We start from the raw sequence: 18,420 nt of genomic DNA, 5'->3' as shown, positions 1-18,420 counted from the left end.
CTATATATATATATATGTATATAGTGTACAATTTAATATATATATGTATATATATATACAATTTATATATGTCAATGATACCTCAATTTTAAAAAAGTAAATTTAAAAAGTCTACCAATTTCATAAGTTTTTTCAAAGTACCATCTGACATTTATTAATTCCATTGTTCATGATTTCTGATTTTTAAAATAATCTCCTGAAATATATAAGAAGTAGATTTCATTATAGGTAAAAAGAGATGGTATGTGCAGGAGGTGTTGATGATTGATTTCTTGATAGTAGGGTATATGATTGGTCTTATGTCTGTTATATTACCTTGATTTCATTATTCCCAGGCTGTTTTTAAATATTAAGAAAAGGGAAATATAGATGTAGATACAGGGTTTTTTTCTCCCTCAGGCCATTCTTTGGGGCCAGGAAATTCTGGGTTTAGAGAAGGTGTTTAAGTGGAAAGACCTTGGGTGTGAATGAACTGTGGATTGAGGTGCAAGGATTGAACTGGAATAGAAGGAGTCAGTAGTTTTCTGGGTAGATACCTCAGGAATTACTGAAAGAAGTTTATCTGCATAAAAAAGCAAGATGCTATCTGGAATTCCCTTATACTCTACTGCTTTGCCTAGCCAAGAGTGAAATTCTTGATGATGAAGATACTCTGCAAAGAGACGCTGTGAGGCTAGGGCCAGGCTTGACTCCACTAGCCACTCTGAAGGTGGATCAGAATAGTGACCAGTGCCTTTCCACAAAGTTAAGTGTGAGGCTTGGTATTTAGAACAGGGGATTCAAACTCTTCTTATGGAATGCTGAGCTTCCAGCTTGGTTATATCAAGGCTATTTCTGAGGATGTTTTGATGCCATCTATTTGATTAAGATCAACCCAAATTTATTGATCATTCTAGGCACCGCTTGTGCTAGGCACTAAAGGGGGAACAGAAGTGTAGCTGAAATGTTCCCTGTTCATAGAGAATTTAGAATGTAGTACAAGAGGAAGACAATAATTATAATAGCAGCCAATACTTTGCTTTATTCTTCTGGATACTCTTCTTAAGTTTTTGTATGTATTTACAACAACTCAGTAAGGTAGGTACTATTTTCACCCCGTAAAATGAGGGAGGAGGAAATTGAAATACAGATGTTAAGTAATTTGCCCAATGTTTCACAGATAGTAAATGGCAGCAGCAGGATTGAAACCAAAACAGTGTGGCTCTAAGGTCTTTGTTCTTAACTTTATATTGTAGAGCAGTAGGTCTCAAAGTGTGGTCCCTAAATCAGCAGCCTCAGCCTCATCTGGAAGCTTATTAGAAATGAGTATTCTTTGGATTCCACCCAAGACCTACTGAATACACAAATTCTGGAGGCAGTGTTCAGCAGTGTTTTAACAAGCTCTCTAGGTGATTCTGGTGCTGGCTATTTGAGAACCTCTATTAGAGAAAAGCAAAAAACATACTATGAAAAATGTCAGAAATTAATCTTCTCAATGGGTAGAGACTGGGTATGGTCTCTCTCTTAAGTTCTTAGCTTCTGCACAGCATCTAGTGTAAAGTGGGCATCAAAAAATACATATAGATGGAGACATATGAATGAACATATGGAAAAGTGATGTTTGAGCTGGTCTCTTACCACCTATCAATTGAAGCATATAGAATGGGAGAAATGTTCCCAGAAACTGTGAGACTAGCAAGTGTTACTTTTGGTAAGGCATGATAAGGGTCTGCACCAGCACAAGGAGCCATCAGAATGGCAGGGAGATCATGTGAGAGCAGATGAAGAGGTAAATATATTAGGACTTGGTAAGCAGTTGAATAGGGGAAGAAGCAAAGGAGAGAGAGAAACTGTCATTTCTGGGATAAAGGTACCCTTCACTGGACAAGCACGTTTGTGGGGGAAAGATAGAGTTTGATTTCAGACTTTTAAAATTTGAAGTGCTAGTAGATCCAGGTGGAGCTGTCCAGCAGACACTTGGAAATTTGAGTCTGAGGCATGGCTGGAAATAGAGATTTGGAAGGACAGTTGAGTCATAAGAATGGATGAGACCTTGAAGGGGAAGGTGGAGAGTGGAATGAAAAGAGAGCTGAGTTTGAAACCACGGTGAACACTTATTTAATGGATCAAAAGCAAGAGGTGGGGGCCCTTGAAGAAGGCTGAAAAGGACTTAGGCAATAGAAGACCTCAGAAAATGACGAAGCCAAGTAGAAGGCTCAAAAAGGAAGGAGAGGAATAGTGTCAGATGCTGCAGAGAAATAAGAGTGGAAATTATCCTTTGAGTTTCGGTACAAAAAGTATTTTAAGTGACGTGATGAGGGCAAAAGCGGATTGACTGAGTTCAGGCGTATACTGTAGATGAGAAAGTAGAAGCAAGTGCTTCCTAGGTCCCATAGGTGGAACTCAGAAGCCGCTCTTAAATTGAGACTCTGACATCTTCCAGGGTAGGCAGGGTCTCTTTCATATCTGTGGTCTCGGCGCCCATCACTTGGCCTGGAAGAGAGGGTGGCGTCAGTGAGTTCAGTGACTAGGGACGGAGAAAGGCTTCGCGGAGGCAGTCGCTTTGCAGCCAAGGCTTGAAGGATGAGGGTGATTGGGAGGAGAGGTGGGAGGCAGGGCCCCTGGGTGATGGGGCTCTCGGAGTGTGTGAGGGTGGCTTGGGAATGAGATGGAACTGTGTGCGAGGCTCTGTGCGAAGTGGGGAGGCTGTTTATAGGTTTGGAGGGACCTGTTTGGGGGAAAAGACAGGGCCGGAGGCTGCTGCGGGAGGGTGTCCTCCCGCCCCGCCCCAGTTACGCCGCTGCGCGGTTCCGCGGCGCCTCTACCGGAGCCCTTCTGCCGGGCTGCATGGTGACGGGTGACCGCCAGGGGCCGCTGCCTCCGGTCCCCGGTGCCCCCGCCCCTCTCCATTGGCCTTTGTTGCCGTCGGAGCGCCCCGTTTGACTCGTTCCCGTCCGCCCCCTGGGCCTGGCGGTCGCGCCTGCGCACTGGCAGCTGGCCGGGCGCTCGCGGGGGGGAGCTGCCGCAGGCTCCGCGGCGGCGGCGGCGGCAACGGAGGCTGCGGGGGCGGCGGCGCGAGCGGCCGGGCTTGGGGGGGGAGCCGAGCCCGGCCCGGGAGCCCAAGCAGCTAGAGTGCGGGGTACCTAGGCCCCTCACGCTGGACTCCACAGTCTCCAGGCCGCCTGACCTCCGCACGGGTATATGGGATGGAAGCGGGACCCTCGGGAGCAGGTAAGGGCCCCCCAGAAGAGGGGGACGGTGCATGCTCCAAGGACCAGGGGACTCCCGCGTGAAGAGCAGAATTACCGAGTGAGAAAGGGTTTCCTGAGTGAGGAAAGGGGCTCTTATGAGATGGGGGGCCCAGTTTGAAGGGGTTGTGTGCAGTTCCGGGGGAAATCTTGAGAAGGGAGCGCTGATACGGGGGCCGTTTATCAAAGGAGGCTGTATGCACTCCTGGAGGTGGGAAGTGATCTGATAGAAGGGCCTGAACACACGTAAGGACCCCCGGAGATCCCGGGAGGCCTGGGGAGAGGCCCGGCAGGTGGCAGGGGGCGGGATCCAGGTGTCCAGGAGAGGAGGGGGTCGACACAGATGGGCCCAGAGCTGCCGCATGCCGGGGGCGGGGGCTCCACGGGGCTGGGCTGGCCTTGGCTGGTGTCTCTTGGGAGAAGGCGCCAGAGCTGGGCTGTGAGCTCCTCCCCAGCCGGGCCTGACGCTGGGGCGAGGGTCAGGGGGCGGTGGGTGGGGATCCAGCCGCGGGATTCCCCCCCGTGAGTCTGGGGAGCTGGAGCGGAGGCGCCGGAGCATGCGCGGAGGTGGCTGCTGGAAGGGGCTGCCCGATGTGGTGGGGGCGTGGCTGCCCGATACCCACCCCCCCCAACATCCCTCCAGGTTTGGCTTGGAAAAAGGAGCGCGCTGTTTGGGTGCATTCTCTCTAAAGTCATCGCTAGCAGAGCACAAGTGGAAATGGGCCCCTTCCTCATCTTGGGGCTCTTGCACTTCGTTCTGAAAACCCTGTCACAATTTGCCAAGAATGGGTTGAGGGAAACTGCCAGAGTGCCTTTTTCTGCCACTGGGATTAAGAAAGAATGTGGAGACCAAGGCAATGTTTTGAGGACGGGTCCTTCCTGAGGACAGGCCTTAGAGAATGTGTTGGTTACTGAGGGACTAAGGCCAGGACGAGGTTTACCTAGGAGCTGTCTGCCTGGTTTGCACGTTTCTGATCGTGTAGTAGAGTTAGGATCTTTTAATCCAAGGATAATGATGTCAGAAGTGTCTCCTAAGAGGACAGCTTAATCTTTCTATACCTAAATGTTTTCATGGTTGCTATCCCCCTTAGGGTATCTTTGCTTTTTCCTCTCTCTACTCCCCAGAAACTGTCGGGGCCATGCTATTAGACCCAAGGTTGCCAAGCTAGCCTTTTGTCACAAATAAGTTGTTTGGGATAGGAAGGATTTTTTAGACTTCACCGTGGTGGATCCCAGGTGATAGCCTTAACTTCTTATTCACAGTCAAGAGAAAAAGAAGTAAGAGCAGAAAAGAAACTGAGGCAGGGCTGCCCCAAGAAGACCAGAGTCCCCAGGATGGGCTGTGGAGTGGTAGCAACTCCTGTGTCCTAGGTCTCTTACCCTTTTGATGGGGGAACAGTCTGGACCTGGGAATCCTTTAGGTCTTGTCTCACCACTTCCTTCCATTTGATCTAGGGGTGGGAATAGGATTTCCATTTGGGACATGAATTTCATTTCACTTGGGATATGAATTTCATTCTAGTTGAAGGAACTTTGACTTTTATACCAGATCTAACTCCCTCAAGGAAATAGCTCCTATCAACTCATTCAAGTCATCCATTCAGTAGTCTATAAGTACTTAGTGACTTCTTTCCCTTTACGAAAACAACCTTATAAAGGCTATGTAAGTCTTAAGATGGCATTTAGGAAGCAACTGACTTCAGAAAACCATTTCCTCCTTCTTTTAAGCCCCTTGCTCCATTCCAGGAACTCTCCTGGTTTTCTGGGTGGAAGACTATTTGTAACAACCCGTGGACTAGAGTGAGAGTAGGTCACAGAGGTCCAGATGGATTGCTGGGAGCTGGCATCCATACCAGACTGCTAATGATTTTATTCTGATGAATTCCTAATGGGCTCTGGTGTGATGGAAAAATTTACTTTGTTGTTGTTGTTGTTACAATAAGCTTCTAGGGAAGAAACTAGAGCTTGATGTCTAGAGTTGGCTGTAGCCTAATGGAGCAGGCTTTAACTCATCAAAGGATGTAATTGAAATTAAATCTGGAAGCTGTGAATGGAGGGACCCCATAACTGCCTCATTCCTAGGCCCAGACTATTCTCTTGGAGGTTGGGGGACATAGTACACAAAGCAAGGTATTGTTGCTGGCTTCACTGGACTTATTTCCAGGTGTGCCTTCTGTGCTCAGGTGTGTTTCAGGCACATACACTGGACTGGGAGCTCCCAGAGGGTAGAGGTGGTGACTGATTTATCTGTGGAATCAACGAATGTCTAGGCCCTGCCACAAGTACGTGTTTGTTTATTGAATTGAATGTGTGAACATAAATGGTTAAGCACGTGTGGATATTTAATAATTTATGTGTACTCACGTGTGGACAGATTCTTTTTGAAGGGATTGGCCTCTTATTTGCTTACCGGACAGCTAACCCAGCCTTGAGTTTGTCCTTTGAATGGTCAGTCTAGCTTCTTGGGAGGTATGTGGGCCTTGGAACTGCAGGGAAGGAACCTCTGAGCCAGGCCTTTCGGCTCTGTTACTTTTCCTTGTCAGGGCTGGTTGGGGATGGGGGAGGGGGAGTGTCCTTTACATAGCCCCTCCCTCCTTGCTTTTGTCTGCAGGGAAGGGCCCCGCCCCTTTCCCCCAAGGCCCAAGCTTTGTCCTCTGTGCTGGGGCCCTCATCTGCATCACAAAGTGGCCGTCTGTCCCTGTCTGGATCTGAAGGGAAGTGTCTCCCTTTCTCAGACTAAAAGCTGGGGGCAGGGTGGGGTTGGGGGGAACTTTGTACTGCTGTAAGTCTTGCAGAGGGTTGGAGTGGGAGAGAGGTTCCCTCTTACTTCTGCCTTCCCTAGTTTGGGGGTGAAAGGGAGGGTGGGGGCTCTCTCCCCTGTTTTCCCAAAGCCTCCTTGGAGTGGAGGGTGCCTAAGGCTAAGTCTGGTGTATAGTCCTATTTTGGGGGAAGAGAAGGCTTTGAGGCTAGAGTGTCTGTCCCATCCCCCATCATTTCTACTGAGCTCTAGGGGATGTCTTTCTCCCAAGACTCCAAACAATTATTCTGCCTGGGAGGCTAAGGAGATGAATGGAATGTAAGAACTTGGGGAGGGGAAGGTTGTCTCTTATCAGCTACATCCTTTTAGGGTCATGTTTGTCCTGTTCAGGGTTTATAATTGTTCCTGCTGTTTTTAGGTGTTCATGTGTTTGTGTGTTGTGTATGTATGTGTGTTCTTTGTAGTGTGTCTATGGATCTATTTGTTCATTCATTTAGTATCTGTATAGTGAACACCTCCTGTATGCCAGGCACTGGAGATTCAGCACTGACCAAGGCAGATACAGTCTGAATCTTTGAAGAACTCACAGTCTAGGGTGGTAAGGCGTGTGTGTATAAAGATAAACTGTTAAGGTCTAAGCGTGTGTTTAGATGTGTATAGAATAGAGAAATGTGTCCTTCTGTGTGTGTATATCTGTCTATGGCTTGTGTACAATTTCTGTCCAGCTCTTTCTGGAATAGGTAGCCATGCTAGTGGTTAAGCTTTCACTTCCCCAGATGGCTGCATTCTGAAGGCCTTTTCCCCCCAGGCTGGGCCTCCATTTCCCTGTCTGCAGAGTGGGGTAGGCTTGACAGGTGGTTAGAAGGAGACACAGCAGCTTAACTCTGGGAAGCATGCCCCTCCCTTAAATGGTTCTGACCTCTTCCTGACCCCCCAACTAAGGATATGTCCCATCCCCCCAGCTTGGCAGACAGTGAAAGCAGATCTCTGGTGTTAGGAGGTTCTGGGCTGGTTTATCCCTCTCTCTTCCCACCTGGGCTGGTCCCCTACCGGCAAGAACAATAGTAGATGTGGAGAAAGAATTCTCTTAGGCAGTTTCCCTTTTTTCTCCCTTTCCCCTCTAGCTAGAAAATAAAACTAGGGGCAGCAATCAGGCTGGTGGCAAGAGAGGAGAAAGTAGTGGGAGCTGGCGCTTCCCTAGTCCTTTCCCAAAGGCTTCCTCTCTCTTAAATTTGATCCCTTCTTCTGTCTGGGCACTGTGTAGAAGGAGCTGTGGACTGTGGAGAGAATCTTGTGTTCTCCTTCCCAGAGCCAGTCATCTCTTCCTTCTCCAGCCATCATGCTAATGGCTGCCCCTCCATCCCAAGTCCTTTCCTGTAGCTTACTCTTGCCTCAGTCTCCTATATTTAGCCTGTCTTCATTCCCTAGCTTTTTCTTCTTTTGAACTTTTTCCTCATTGTCTCCCCACTTGCAACCTTGCTTCTTGCCTGGGGCCCCAGCTCTAACCTGTCTTGCCCCAGCCCCTAACTTCAGCCTTTCTTCTTCCCAATTCAAGTGTTTTTCTGCTGTGACCTCTAGTTTCAGCTTCTTCACCAGCTTCCCGCTTCAGCCTCTCTCCTTCCCTTAGTCTCCAAACTCTGTCCTTTTAGTCTTTTCTCCTTTTCTTTTTCTCCAACATCAGCCATTCAGTTGCCTTAATCCTTTCTCAAACACTGCCCCCATCCTTCTTGCCCCCCACCCCCATTGGCCTTCTTTGGATCTTCCTCCTACCTGCGGTGCAGAGGAGCATTAAGATGATGCTATTTCATGTTCAGGGTGGTGATGAGTGAAGTGAGCATCAGGCTGACAGATAATAGGGCTTTCTTGGTTTGCTAGATAGCTGTTGGAGGCAGATGTCTTAATCTAGTAGAAGAAAGAGTTTTTAGTTACTGGAGCCAGATTTAGCCCCCTACTTAACATGTAATAGGAAGTTATTATGTATTCACTTGGTGAATTTAAGATAGATAACAGGGGTAATTTTCCTACTGGAAAGTTTTTAAAAAATGAGCCTAGATTGTCTGAGCCAGTAGAAGCCCTCAGTTGGACTGGGTAGGCAAGAAAGAGACTTCCCCTATAGTCTGCTGCTCCTGTTCTAGGAGGCCTTGACCTTCTCTGATTAGAGTGGTAAGAATATACAAGATTCTACCCTCACCAGCCTCTCTGTCTTATAGCTGCAGGCGCCTACCTGCCCCCTCTGCAGCAGGTGTTCCAGGCACCTCGCCGGCCTGGCATTGGCACTGTGGGGAAACCAATCAAGCTCCTGGCCAATTACTTTGAGGTGGACATCCCTAAGATTGACGTCTACCACTACGAGGTGGATATCAAGCCGGATAAGTGTCCTCGCAGAGTCAACCGGTAAGTGATATACACCTAAGCCGCCAAGTCCAGGAGTCCTTATTTTCCTGAATCTCAGAACCTTGAAAGAGAATGCAAAGAGGTAAAAGAAAAACTAGTAGAAGGTAGTATCACCAAATTCAAGAAAGTTTTTGAGAAAGAGACTCTAAGTAAGGCAAATGTTGAAAAATATCACTAGATCTGACTTAGGAGATAATTGGTACCTTTTGCCACAGCAGTTTCAGTGGAGGAGTTGGGCTAGTAATCCTAATTGTGAGTTAAGGAATAAGTGGGGGGTAATGTGGTAGGGATAGTGAGAGCAGATAGCTTTTTCTAGATAGCTTGAGGGTGAAGAACGGTGAGAGAGGGAATATGTTGGCTAGAGAGGATTATAGGGGTCAAGGACAGTGCCTACAGCATTTCAGTATTTGTTGAAATGAATAAATGATGAAAAGTTTTAAAGAATGAGACATGAATATGTTTATAAATGGAGAAGGAGCCAGTGAAGAGAGGTTAAAGGTACAGTACAGAGAGGGACAGAATGAATGGGATGTCCTTGCTGAGGCAGGAGGACATCTAGGATACACAGTTGGAGGAATTAACCTTAGAAGAAGCAATATTTATTCTTAAAATTAATTTGTTTTATTATTATTTGGAAAATATATATGTGCAATGTAAAAAGTTTTAAATACTACAAAAAAAGTAGCAGTGAACAGTATCTCCTATTACCCTGGTTGCCAGTCTCCTAGTCCCTTTCCCCAGAGACATTGATTGTTACCATTTTTTAGTATACTTCTAGATTTTTTAAATGTATATGCGAGCATATATGTATATAGAACACTTTTTTTAAATGCACAGAACGTAGACTCTTATATACCTTGTTCTGCACCTTGCTTTTTCCACTGAACAATGTATTTTGAAAAATAATATATATCATTACATATGTATTTGCCTCATTCTTTTGCATAACTCCATAGGTACTCTATTGAATGGATGTATTATAACCTGTTTAATAAAACTGTTAAGGATCGTTTAGGGTGAGTGCAAACTTTTGCTACAAAAATGAAACTGTGGAATATTAATATAGATAAATTTTTGCACTCAAATATGAGTGTATCTGTGGGATAAATTCCTAGGACTGAATTGCTGGCACAATATGTTTAAAACTTTTGAGATATTGCCAGTTTTTTTTAAGATAAGTTGTACCAACTTACACTCCCATCAGCAAGGTATCAGAGATGCCCCTTTCCCATATCTGCACCAATCCACTATATTGGATTTTTTAATCATTGGCATTCTGCTAAGTAGAAAATTATATCTTGGTCTAATTTTAAGTTGTGTTTCTTGAATGAGTGAAGTTAAACATTTTCATGTTTAAAAATTATATATGAAAGGGATATTTCAAATGTGAAAGGAAAGAATAGAAGAGGCATGTATATGTAAATGTGTTTGTTTATGTGACTGGGAACTTGTAGATGGCCTCACCTACTGCACTTAACTCTTTTGAAAGTTATTAAAAATGCCTTTTGATACCAGATAGGAATGAATTCTGGAAAAGATGTGTCACAGTCCATTAAGATGGAAGATCAGGGATATGAAGAAGATTGCTGGGAGCACTGAAGTTTAATTAGGATTGAAACCATGTGTTTATAGTTGCTTCCAGTGTTCATTTTGAACCTTTTTATCCAGTAGTATTAAAGAGCTTTGGTTTAGAAAGTGAAGAGGTCAGATAGTTGGATGAGCTGGGATTTTGAAGGACAGATAGATACTCTGAAATCTCTGAAAGTGGCAGAGGACAGGAAGGGAAATCAAGAAAGAGATGATAATGGAGAGAAAGCTGGGTGGTGAAACTAAGGACTTCAGAGAGATGCAAGAGATGAGGTTCTTCTTCCACAGTTTATTCCTATTCCAGTTCAGATCTCTTCCCCACCTACCATTTTTGGTTATCAGCCTGGGGATTGGAGCAGCCTGAATTTTGTTTCTGATTCTAGATAGACCCTGGGATTAAGCCCTTCTCTTCTCAGCCCCAGGCCCCCTACCCACCAGCTCAGAAGGTGCTCACACCCACTCTTTTAGGTCCTTCAGAGCCTTGGTGATCTGAGGACCAAAAATATCACCTGGGAGCATGTTAGAAATGTAGAATTTCAGACTTTGATCTAAACCTACTGAATCAGAGTCTGTATTTTAATAAGATCTACAGGTGATTTGTATAAATGTTGAAGTTTGAGAAGCACTGTCATAGAGTAGAGGTTAGTAGCTGTTAAGAGAAAATGTAATAGTTGGGATGTTGCCCAGACTTCACATTACTTCCAAAAGCTTGAAGTATTAGTCTTTCAGCTCCCACTTGCCTCTCCTATTCCCCACAGGGAAGTGGTGGAATACATGGTCCAGCATTTCAAGCCTCAGATCTTTGGTGATCGCAAGCCCGTGTATGATGGAAAGAAGAACATTTACACTGTCACAGCATTGCCCATTGGCAATGAACGGGTAAGGTTGGGAGTCAGGCTGGACCTGGGTCAGAGGTCTAGGGAGGGGCAGAACTCACAGAAGCTTGTTTAGAGTCTGACAATCCAGAGATCCCCTTCATCTTTTGTGTTAAGAAAGTGCATCTTAGGGTGAGGAATGGGTAGGTGCTGATTTTTATTTAGCCTACTGTATGTCTGTCCCTTTTGCAAACAGACTGAGGCTAGACTTAAAATAGACCTAAAGGACTTTCTGCTAAGTATGGTTGAGAGGGACAGAAGCAGTGAGCCAGTGTGGCTGGAGACTGAGGGACTAGATTTACTCTGAAGTCTTCTGTGCAAGTCCTTGTCAGCTTAAGAAACAGATTCTTGGCAAATCTATTGAGTGAAGGACAGTAGGGGTATGACAAGGAATGTTGGACTATGGGAAAGCATTGACAGCCCTTCACCCCTTTCTCTTTCCTGAAGGTTGACTTTGAGGTGACAATCCCTGGGGAAGGGAAGGATCGAATCTTCAAGGTTTCCATCAAGTGGCTAGCCATTGTGAGCTGGCGCATGCTGCATGAGGCCTTGGTCAGTGGCCAAATCCCTGTTCCCCTGGAGTCTGTGCAAGCCCTGGATGTGGCCATGAGGCACCTGGCATCCATGAGGTACTTGATGTAATTAGTGTCTGGGCTACTAGTGGTGGCAGAAGTGCTATGAGGGGAGGAGGGGAATGAGCATATATTAAGGTCCCACAGTGTGCCTTTCAAATAAAATATTCTTTGAAGCCCTACCATATGCCAGTCAAATGTGTACATTTAGATGGTTTAAAGCTTTGGCCCTGTCCCTTTTAGATACCTTTGGACCTCACCTCATCTGTCCCTGCAGGGCAGAGAAAGGGTAGAGATTTGCACAAGGTCAGTCACACAACTAGTGAAGGATCAGAGCTGGAATTAAAGCCCTGGTGTCCTGCCTTCCAGGCCAGGGCTCCTCCGTGCCCAGGATGCCTCACAGGGTGGGGGCCTGTGCCCGAGGGACCAGTTCTCTGCCTGTCCCTGCCAGGTACACCCCTGTGGGCCGCTCCTTCTTCTCACCGCCTGAGGGCTACTACCACCCGCTGGGGGGTGGGCGCGAGGTCTGGTTCGGCTTTCACCAGTCTGTGCGCCCTGCCATGTGGAAGATGATGCTCAACATTGATGGTGAGTGGGGAGAGCTATGGAGCCAGGGGCACCCTGAGTCCAGTGACCACACTCCCAGCCTCATCCCTCCCAGCTCTGCAACCACACTCCTAGTCTAATCCCTACAGCCCTGGGACCCCCTCCCCCATCCCAATACCCTATAAGGAAGAGGGTGTAAAGAGCAGTGCCTTCATTTATTTTGGAAGACAGAACCTGAGCTGAGCTTTCCCTACCCTGTCCCCACAGTCTCAGCCACCGCCTTCTACAAGGCGCAGCCAGTGATTGAGTTCATGTGTGAGGTGCTGGACATCAGGAACATAGATGAGCAGCCTAAGCCTCTCACGGACTCTCAGCGTGTGCGCTTCACCAAGGAGATCAAGGGTGAGGATCCAAACAGGCCGGGAGGGAAATCAGTGCTACTTTCTCTTTAGTCCTAAAAGGAAATCCCCTTGGGCTATGTTCAGGGGAGAGGCCAAGCCTGGGCACAGGAGCAGCCTTTTCCAACCCTGACAAGCAGTATGTGTATCCCAGGCCTAAAGGTGGAAGTGACCCACTGTGGACAGATGAAGAGGAAATATCGCGTGTGTAATGTTACTCGCCGCCCTGCCAGCCATCAGACGTAAGTTGACAAGGCTGCTAAGCCCTACCATTGATGGAAGAGGGCTGATATTTTAGCATACTCTCTTCACTCTCTCCACCCTACACCTTGCCCTGAGGACAAGCCCTGTTTTCAAAGATAAACTGTAGAAATTTGATATCCCTCCCATAACCTTCCCAGGTCCATTGATACTCTCCTACATTTTTACCTTCTTAGTCTCCACCTGTCCTCCTTTACTATAGAGCAAGCATCTTCCACTGACTCCTGTCTGAGTTGTATTAATGTTAGAATCTCTTATTCTTCTTCCTGAAAAAGAAAGCTGAGATCCTAGGCTAGACCTTGGGGAAGCTGTCGCTGATTCCATCCACCTTCTTCACCTCATACTATACTGGACTATGAGTGCCTACTGTGTGTCAGGCTTCGTTCTTGACACTAGAAATACAGATGAGTCAGATATGGTCCTGACTGTTTTGGAACTTACCTCTCACATCTTTGGCTTCACGCTTTGAGCCCCGTTTGCCTGCTTTCCCATGAGTGCCGATGGTGTTTAAAAAGGCTGGGTAGGGATGAAGTCAGGTCTGGAGTTTCCCATGGTTGTAGGTGTAGAAAGGTGGTATTGAATGCTGGGCTATGACACCTCTTTCCCTTTCCTCAAACAGGTTTCCCTTGCAGCTGGAGAGTGGACAGACTGTGGAATGTACAGTGGCACAGTATTTCAAGCAGAAATACAACCTTCAGCTCAAGTATCCCCACCTGCCCTGCCTGCAGGTTGGCCAGGAACAAAAGCATACCTACCTGCCTCTAGAGGTGAGGCTGCCAAATAATGACTAGGCTGAGGAACAAACATTGTACCTGTACGCTGATCATCAGAGGTCTGTTCTTCCATTTGTAGTCTCATCCTTATTTTGAAGTTTGGAAAATTGATGTTCTGGAGAACATTCTGTGAAACGTAGGCCTCATTCTTACCTATTGAGTTCTTTCCTTATGCCCCGTACTGCTCTCATGTTCTTTCAGGACTGCCAGGCAGAGGTGAAAGCTATATTTACTGTTTAATAAGTAATTAGTTCGTTCTGGACAGAGATTTCAGATACCCACACTCATATTCTCTTAATTTCTCTTTCCCTGTTTGGAGCTGGAGATCCTAAATGACCTAAAGATACAAGTGTACCTTATTTTACAGAAAATGGAGATGAATATTACCTGTAATGTGAATCCTGTTTCCTCAGTGATCAATGTATTCCTTTTGAAAAAGTTTTAGCCCAAGATTTGTCATGTTCTTATGCTTCAGCAGGCCTTTGAAATCCTGCAATTAAAGAAAAAATAGTAATACTCTTTAAGTCATAGAATACAAGTGGAGACCCACTGGGCTCTATTTGGTTTGGTATACACTAGCCAAAATGTATAATGAGAAAACTACCTCTGAATGCTTCGTTGTTTAGTCCGGTGCTGCTCAGAGTGTAGCCAGTGGACCAGCAGCATAGGTATTACCTGGAAGCTTGTTGAAATGCAAAATCTCAGGTTCCACCTAGACCTGCTGAATCAGGATCTTTTAACAGAACCCAAAGAAGATTCATATGAAAAAGTTGGAGAAGCACTTGATTATCATCTTACTGTGTTTTAGCAGCAGGAGTCAGATAGCTGGGACCAAAGTTTAAGCCTTCTGTGAGCTTCTGGGATTTCAGAACTCACCAAAGGAAATTAGACTGAAGGGAGAAGAGATCCCAAAACCCAAGAACTCTGACTCAGTTAATAGCTGTTGATGCACAGAAAGTGGAATGATGATAATATGTTCTTTGAGGTGTAAGCAGAAGTCTTCAGGGGCAATGCCAGCTAAGTAGATAGGGTGTGGGTAATATCTACTGCAAGCTCAGATTTGTTAACAAATTAACATTACTTCTGTTTAAACATAGTTTCCAAGGTAAATAACTTATATAATGACTTGTATTTTTTAAAATTTGGGGTTTTTTTAGTTATTTTTTTTAAATGGAGGTACTATGAATTGAACTCAGTTCCTCATACATGCTAAGCATGCACTCTACCACTGAGCTATACCCACCCCCCAATATAATGACTTATATTTTGATTTTTACTGTTGTTCATTTAACAAATGTTTATTGTGTTCTAGCTATGTGTCATATGCTTTTAGGTGCTGAGAATATAGAGATTAACAAGACAGACAAGGTCCCTGCTGTCTTGGAGCTTACAATCTAGAAGGGGGTGGTAGACATTAAATTGATAAATAAGATAATTTCAGATGGTGGTAAGTGTTATGAGAATAATAAAACAGGTTAAGGGACTAGGCATAGGGTGGAGGGGATGAGAGAGTCACTTTGGCTATTATGGTCAGAGAAGTCTTTTAAGGAGACATTTGAGCTGAGTTCCAAATTATGAGGTAGAACCAACCTTGTAACAACTTGAAGGAAGAGCCTTCTGGGCAAGAGGTAAATAGCAAGTCTAAAGCATCAGGGAGCTTGGATCTTCTTACGGAGAGATAGGAGACGTAGTGGCTGGCATGTAGTGTATGAGGAGAAGAGTAGTAGGAGATGAGTTCAGAGAGAAGTGCAAGGTCAGATCACATAGGCAATTGTAGCCAGGTTTTTTGTTTTTTTTTAAAGAATAGCTTTATTGAGATATAATTCAAATACCATAAAATTTACCCTCTTAAAATGTACAATTCAGTGGGTTTTAGTATATTCACAGAGTTGCACAACCATTACCATTATCTGATTCTAAAACATCTTCATCACCCCTAGAAAAAAGCCCATACCCATTAATAGTCACTTACCATTCCTTCTACCCTTCCACCACCACCTACTAACCACTGATCTACTTCTGTCTCTGTGGATTTGTCTGTTCTGGACATTTTATGTAAATGGAATTATATAGTATATAGCCTTCTTTAAAAAATTAGATTTATTTATTTATTTTTAATGGAAGTACTGGGGATCGAACCCAGGACCTCATGCATGCTAAGCACACACTTTACCACTGAGCTATACCTTGCCCCCAATATGCGATCCTTTTTGACTGTCCTGTATCACTTAGCATAATGACTTCAAGGATATATTGTAGCATATGGCAGAATTTCCTTCCTCTTTAAGGCTGAATAATATTTCAATGTATGTATCTACCACATTTTGTGTATCCATTCACTCTTTGATAGACACTTGGTTGCTTTCACTTCCTAGCTATTCTTAATAATGCTACTGTGAATATAGGTATACAAATATTCGTTCTAGTCCCTGCTTTCACTTATTTTAAGTTTATACCCAGAATGGAATTACTGGATCACATGGTATTTCTGTGTTTAGTTTTTTGAGGAATCACCGTACTGTTTTCCACAGCAGCTGTATCATTTTACATTCCCACCAGCAATGCACAAGGGGTCCAGTTTCTCTACATCCCTGCTTTAGTCTTTTTTCTAGTGTTGAGTCTGTAGTTGAAATCATTTGTAAAGAATGCTACAACTCCAAGGTGCCTTTAAAAGAACAGCCTCACAAATTTTAACAGTTCTGGGTTTTCATTCAGTGAATTGACTAACTTGTGTATTCTTTGAGACACAGAGTTTAAGGTCAGCTGACCTTGTCCTGGTGGTTTTCCCTACCACTGTTCAACATGAACTCTGGAAGTTAGGAAGAGAACTTACAGTGTTGGCCCTATGGGAGCAAGTTTTACATTTCATCTGAATCCTCACAACAGCTTTAGTAGAAAGCTAGTGTTTTTTTCCCATGACTGAAATTAAAGAAGCAGAGTCTTAGAGTGGTTAAAACTCCTGTCCAAGGTAACATCATCTAGAATTGGCAAAGCTGGCCTTCAAACCTAAGTCTTCCAAACCTACTGTCTCTCTCTGCCCTGCCAAAGGCTTTCTGTTCACAGCTTCCTGAATATAGTATATTGGGTAATGAAAGTCTTGTGTATCACTAGAAAGTTTTTCTGATTTCCATTGTGTTCTTTTGGGTGCAATACAGAGGAACCATGTGGCAGGATATTCCTCACAACAACAGAGGACACTGTCAGCCAATAGAGACAGTGATTTCTGTAGTCCAAGGGCTCAGTGATTATCCGTAGACTGAGGCTCAAGAGTTAAGAGCTATTGTTCGTTCTCCTGGTGTGTTGCAGTATGGAGCAACTGACTGCCTGCCACCATTGGAGAGCTGCCTACTGTCTAGGAATCCAGTTTGTGTATATAGAGTTTTTCAGTATTCAGAAGAGCTCTATTTTGGGCCCTTTGGTAAATAATAATTTATGCTACAACTTATTGAGTATTTACTATGTTGCAGAACTGTACTTGGTTCGTTAAGTGCTTTATTTAGTGTCCAAACAGCCCTATGAGATTATTACTGTTCTCATTTAACAATGCATGAAACTTGAGCCTGGATCTGGCTCTGGATCCCAAGTTCTCAATCACAAAGTGGCCATATTGCCCTTTGTATTGCACGTGGATATTTTCTAACTTGTCTGTGCACAGGGATTTTGTAGTCTTCTTCCCAGGACTGACAGCCAAGATCTCTTCCCTTACTGTGGGGCTCTGGGTACAGGGTGGACTGTACTTAAGCCAGAGCTACCTGTTCTTCTCGTTTCCTTAGGTCTGTAACATTGTGGCTGGGCAGCGCTGCATTAAGAAGCTGACCGACAACCAGACTTCGACCATGATAAAGGCTACAGCTAGGTCGGCCCCAGACAGACAGGAGGAGATCAGCCGTCTGGTCAGTGGGGCTGTAGAGAAATGTATGCGTGGTTGCTCAGTCATTGGGGTCCCTGGTAGCATAGATGCTTTTCTGCCTTGGCAGGACCCTTAGGAAAACACAATCCTGGATTTGTTGCCTGGGACTCCATAGGACTGCTGTTGTTTCTTGACCCTGTAGCTACTTTCCTTCCTATCTCTTTTTCCCTCCTGTAATACGTCCCTGTGTTGTCCATTCCCTCTTACTTCATCTTCCACTCGCCCCCCAACCCCACTTTTTAGGACTATTGCTTGCCAGCCTCAGCTACTCTTCAGAGCTTTCTGCTTGGGACCTGGAAGCTGAGCAGTATTTCCAAACTTCGGCTCCCCTGAAATCCCCTTTTTTTGTCTTGCAGATGAAGAATGCTAGCTACAACCTAGATCCCTACATCCAGGAATTTGGGATCAAGGTGAAGGATGACATGACGGAGGTGACAGGGCGAGTGCTGCCGGCGCCCATCTTGCAGTACGGCGGCCGGGTGAGCAGGGTCAGGGCCAGACAACATCTCTGGGGCATGTGGGGGGAGGTTGGGTTATATAGCTAGGAGGAGCTTTTGCTCCCCTGTCCACCTGGCTTTACTGAGGCTCACCTGGGCGCCCCCTCTGCCTATCCCCAGAACCGGGCCATTGCCACACCCAATCAGGGTGTCTGGGACATGCGGGGGAAACAGTTCTACAATGGGATTGAGATCAAAGTCTGGGCCATCGCCTGCTTCGCACCCCAAAAACAGTGTCGAGAAGAGGTGCTCAAGTAAGGAGGATTGGGTGTATGGGTGGAAGGGAATGGGAAGGATCCTAGAGCTGCCTAGCTTCCTCTACTCTCAAGATTTGATCAGTAGCTTGCTCTTTCTGACCCTTGACTCTGCCCCTCTGTGCTATCTGGCTCAAACTTCTGCCTGCTTTTTTTCTGTCCATCTGTGGTCAGGGGTCTTGATAAGGAGCCATATCTGTGTCAGAGAAGATGATTTTAGAGCATGCATCTCCTAGTGGAGACCTGAATTATTTTATGGTTATAATTATTAACAATGGTAGTAAACAGTAGTAGTGATGACTATAATGTTTATGCCAACACTGTACCTAATTTTATGTTCTCTTATTTCATCTTCACAGTGAGTGGGT

The 18,420-nt window shown here is 45.3% G+C and overlaps 1 protein-coding gene across 3 annotated transcripts in view; it reads left to right on the top strand.

The window, feature by feature from the left end:
- Nucleotides 1–2,954: 2,954 nt before the first annotated feature.
- AGO1 (argonaute RISC component 1) overlaps nucleotides 2,955–18,420 on the top strand; it is a 33,940-nt gene continuing 18,474 nt past the window's right edge. Inside the window, exons 1-11 of one of the 3 annotated variants that reach the window (XM_072974804.1) lie at nucleotides 2,955–3,210; nucleotides 8,196–8,379; nucleotides 10,725–10,845; nucleotides 11,289–11,470; nucleotides 11,865–12,001; nucleotides 12,227–12,361; nucleotides 12,512–12,599; nucleotides 13,238–13,385; nucleotides 17,165–17,284; nucleotides 17,658–17,780; nucleotides 17,919–18,052. In XM_072974804.1, coding sequence (XP_072830905.1) covers nucleotides 3,186–3,210; nucleotides 8,196–8,379; nucleotides 10,725–10,845; nucleotides 11,289–11,470; nucleotides 11,865–12,001; nucleotides 12,227–12,361; nucleotides 12,512–12,599; nucleotides 13,238–13,385; nucleotides 17,165–17,284; nucleotides 17,658–17,780; nucleotides 17,919–18,052 — 1,397 coding nt within the window. In that variant the 5' untranslated portion in view covers nucleotides 2,955–3,185. Of the gene's footprint in view, nucleotides 3,211–8,195; nucleotides 8,380–10,724; nucleotides 10,846–11,288; nucleotides 11,471–11,782; nucleotides 12,002–12,226; nucleotides 12,362–12,511; nucleotides 12,600–13,237; nucleotides 13,386–17,164; nucleotides 17,285–17,657; nucleotides 17,790–17,918; nucleotides 18,053–18,420 lie in introns of those variants that run through there. The other 2 variants (XM_072974803.1, XM_031684022.2) reach the window with 2 other exon arrangements.

This window comes from Vicugna pacos, chromosome 13 (assembly GCF_048564905.1).
Source record: "Vicugna pacos chromosome 13, VicPac4, whole genome shotgun sequence".
Lineage (NCBI taxonomy): Eukaryota > Metazoa > Chordata > Mammalia > Artiodactyla > Camelidae > Vicugna > Vicugna pacos.
This window is presented reverse-complemented; position numbering and strand designations above follow the sequence as displayed.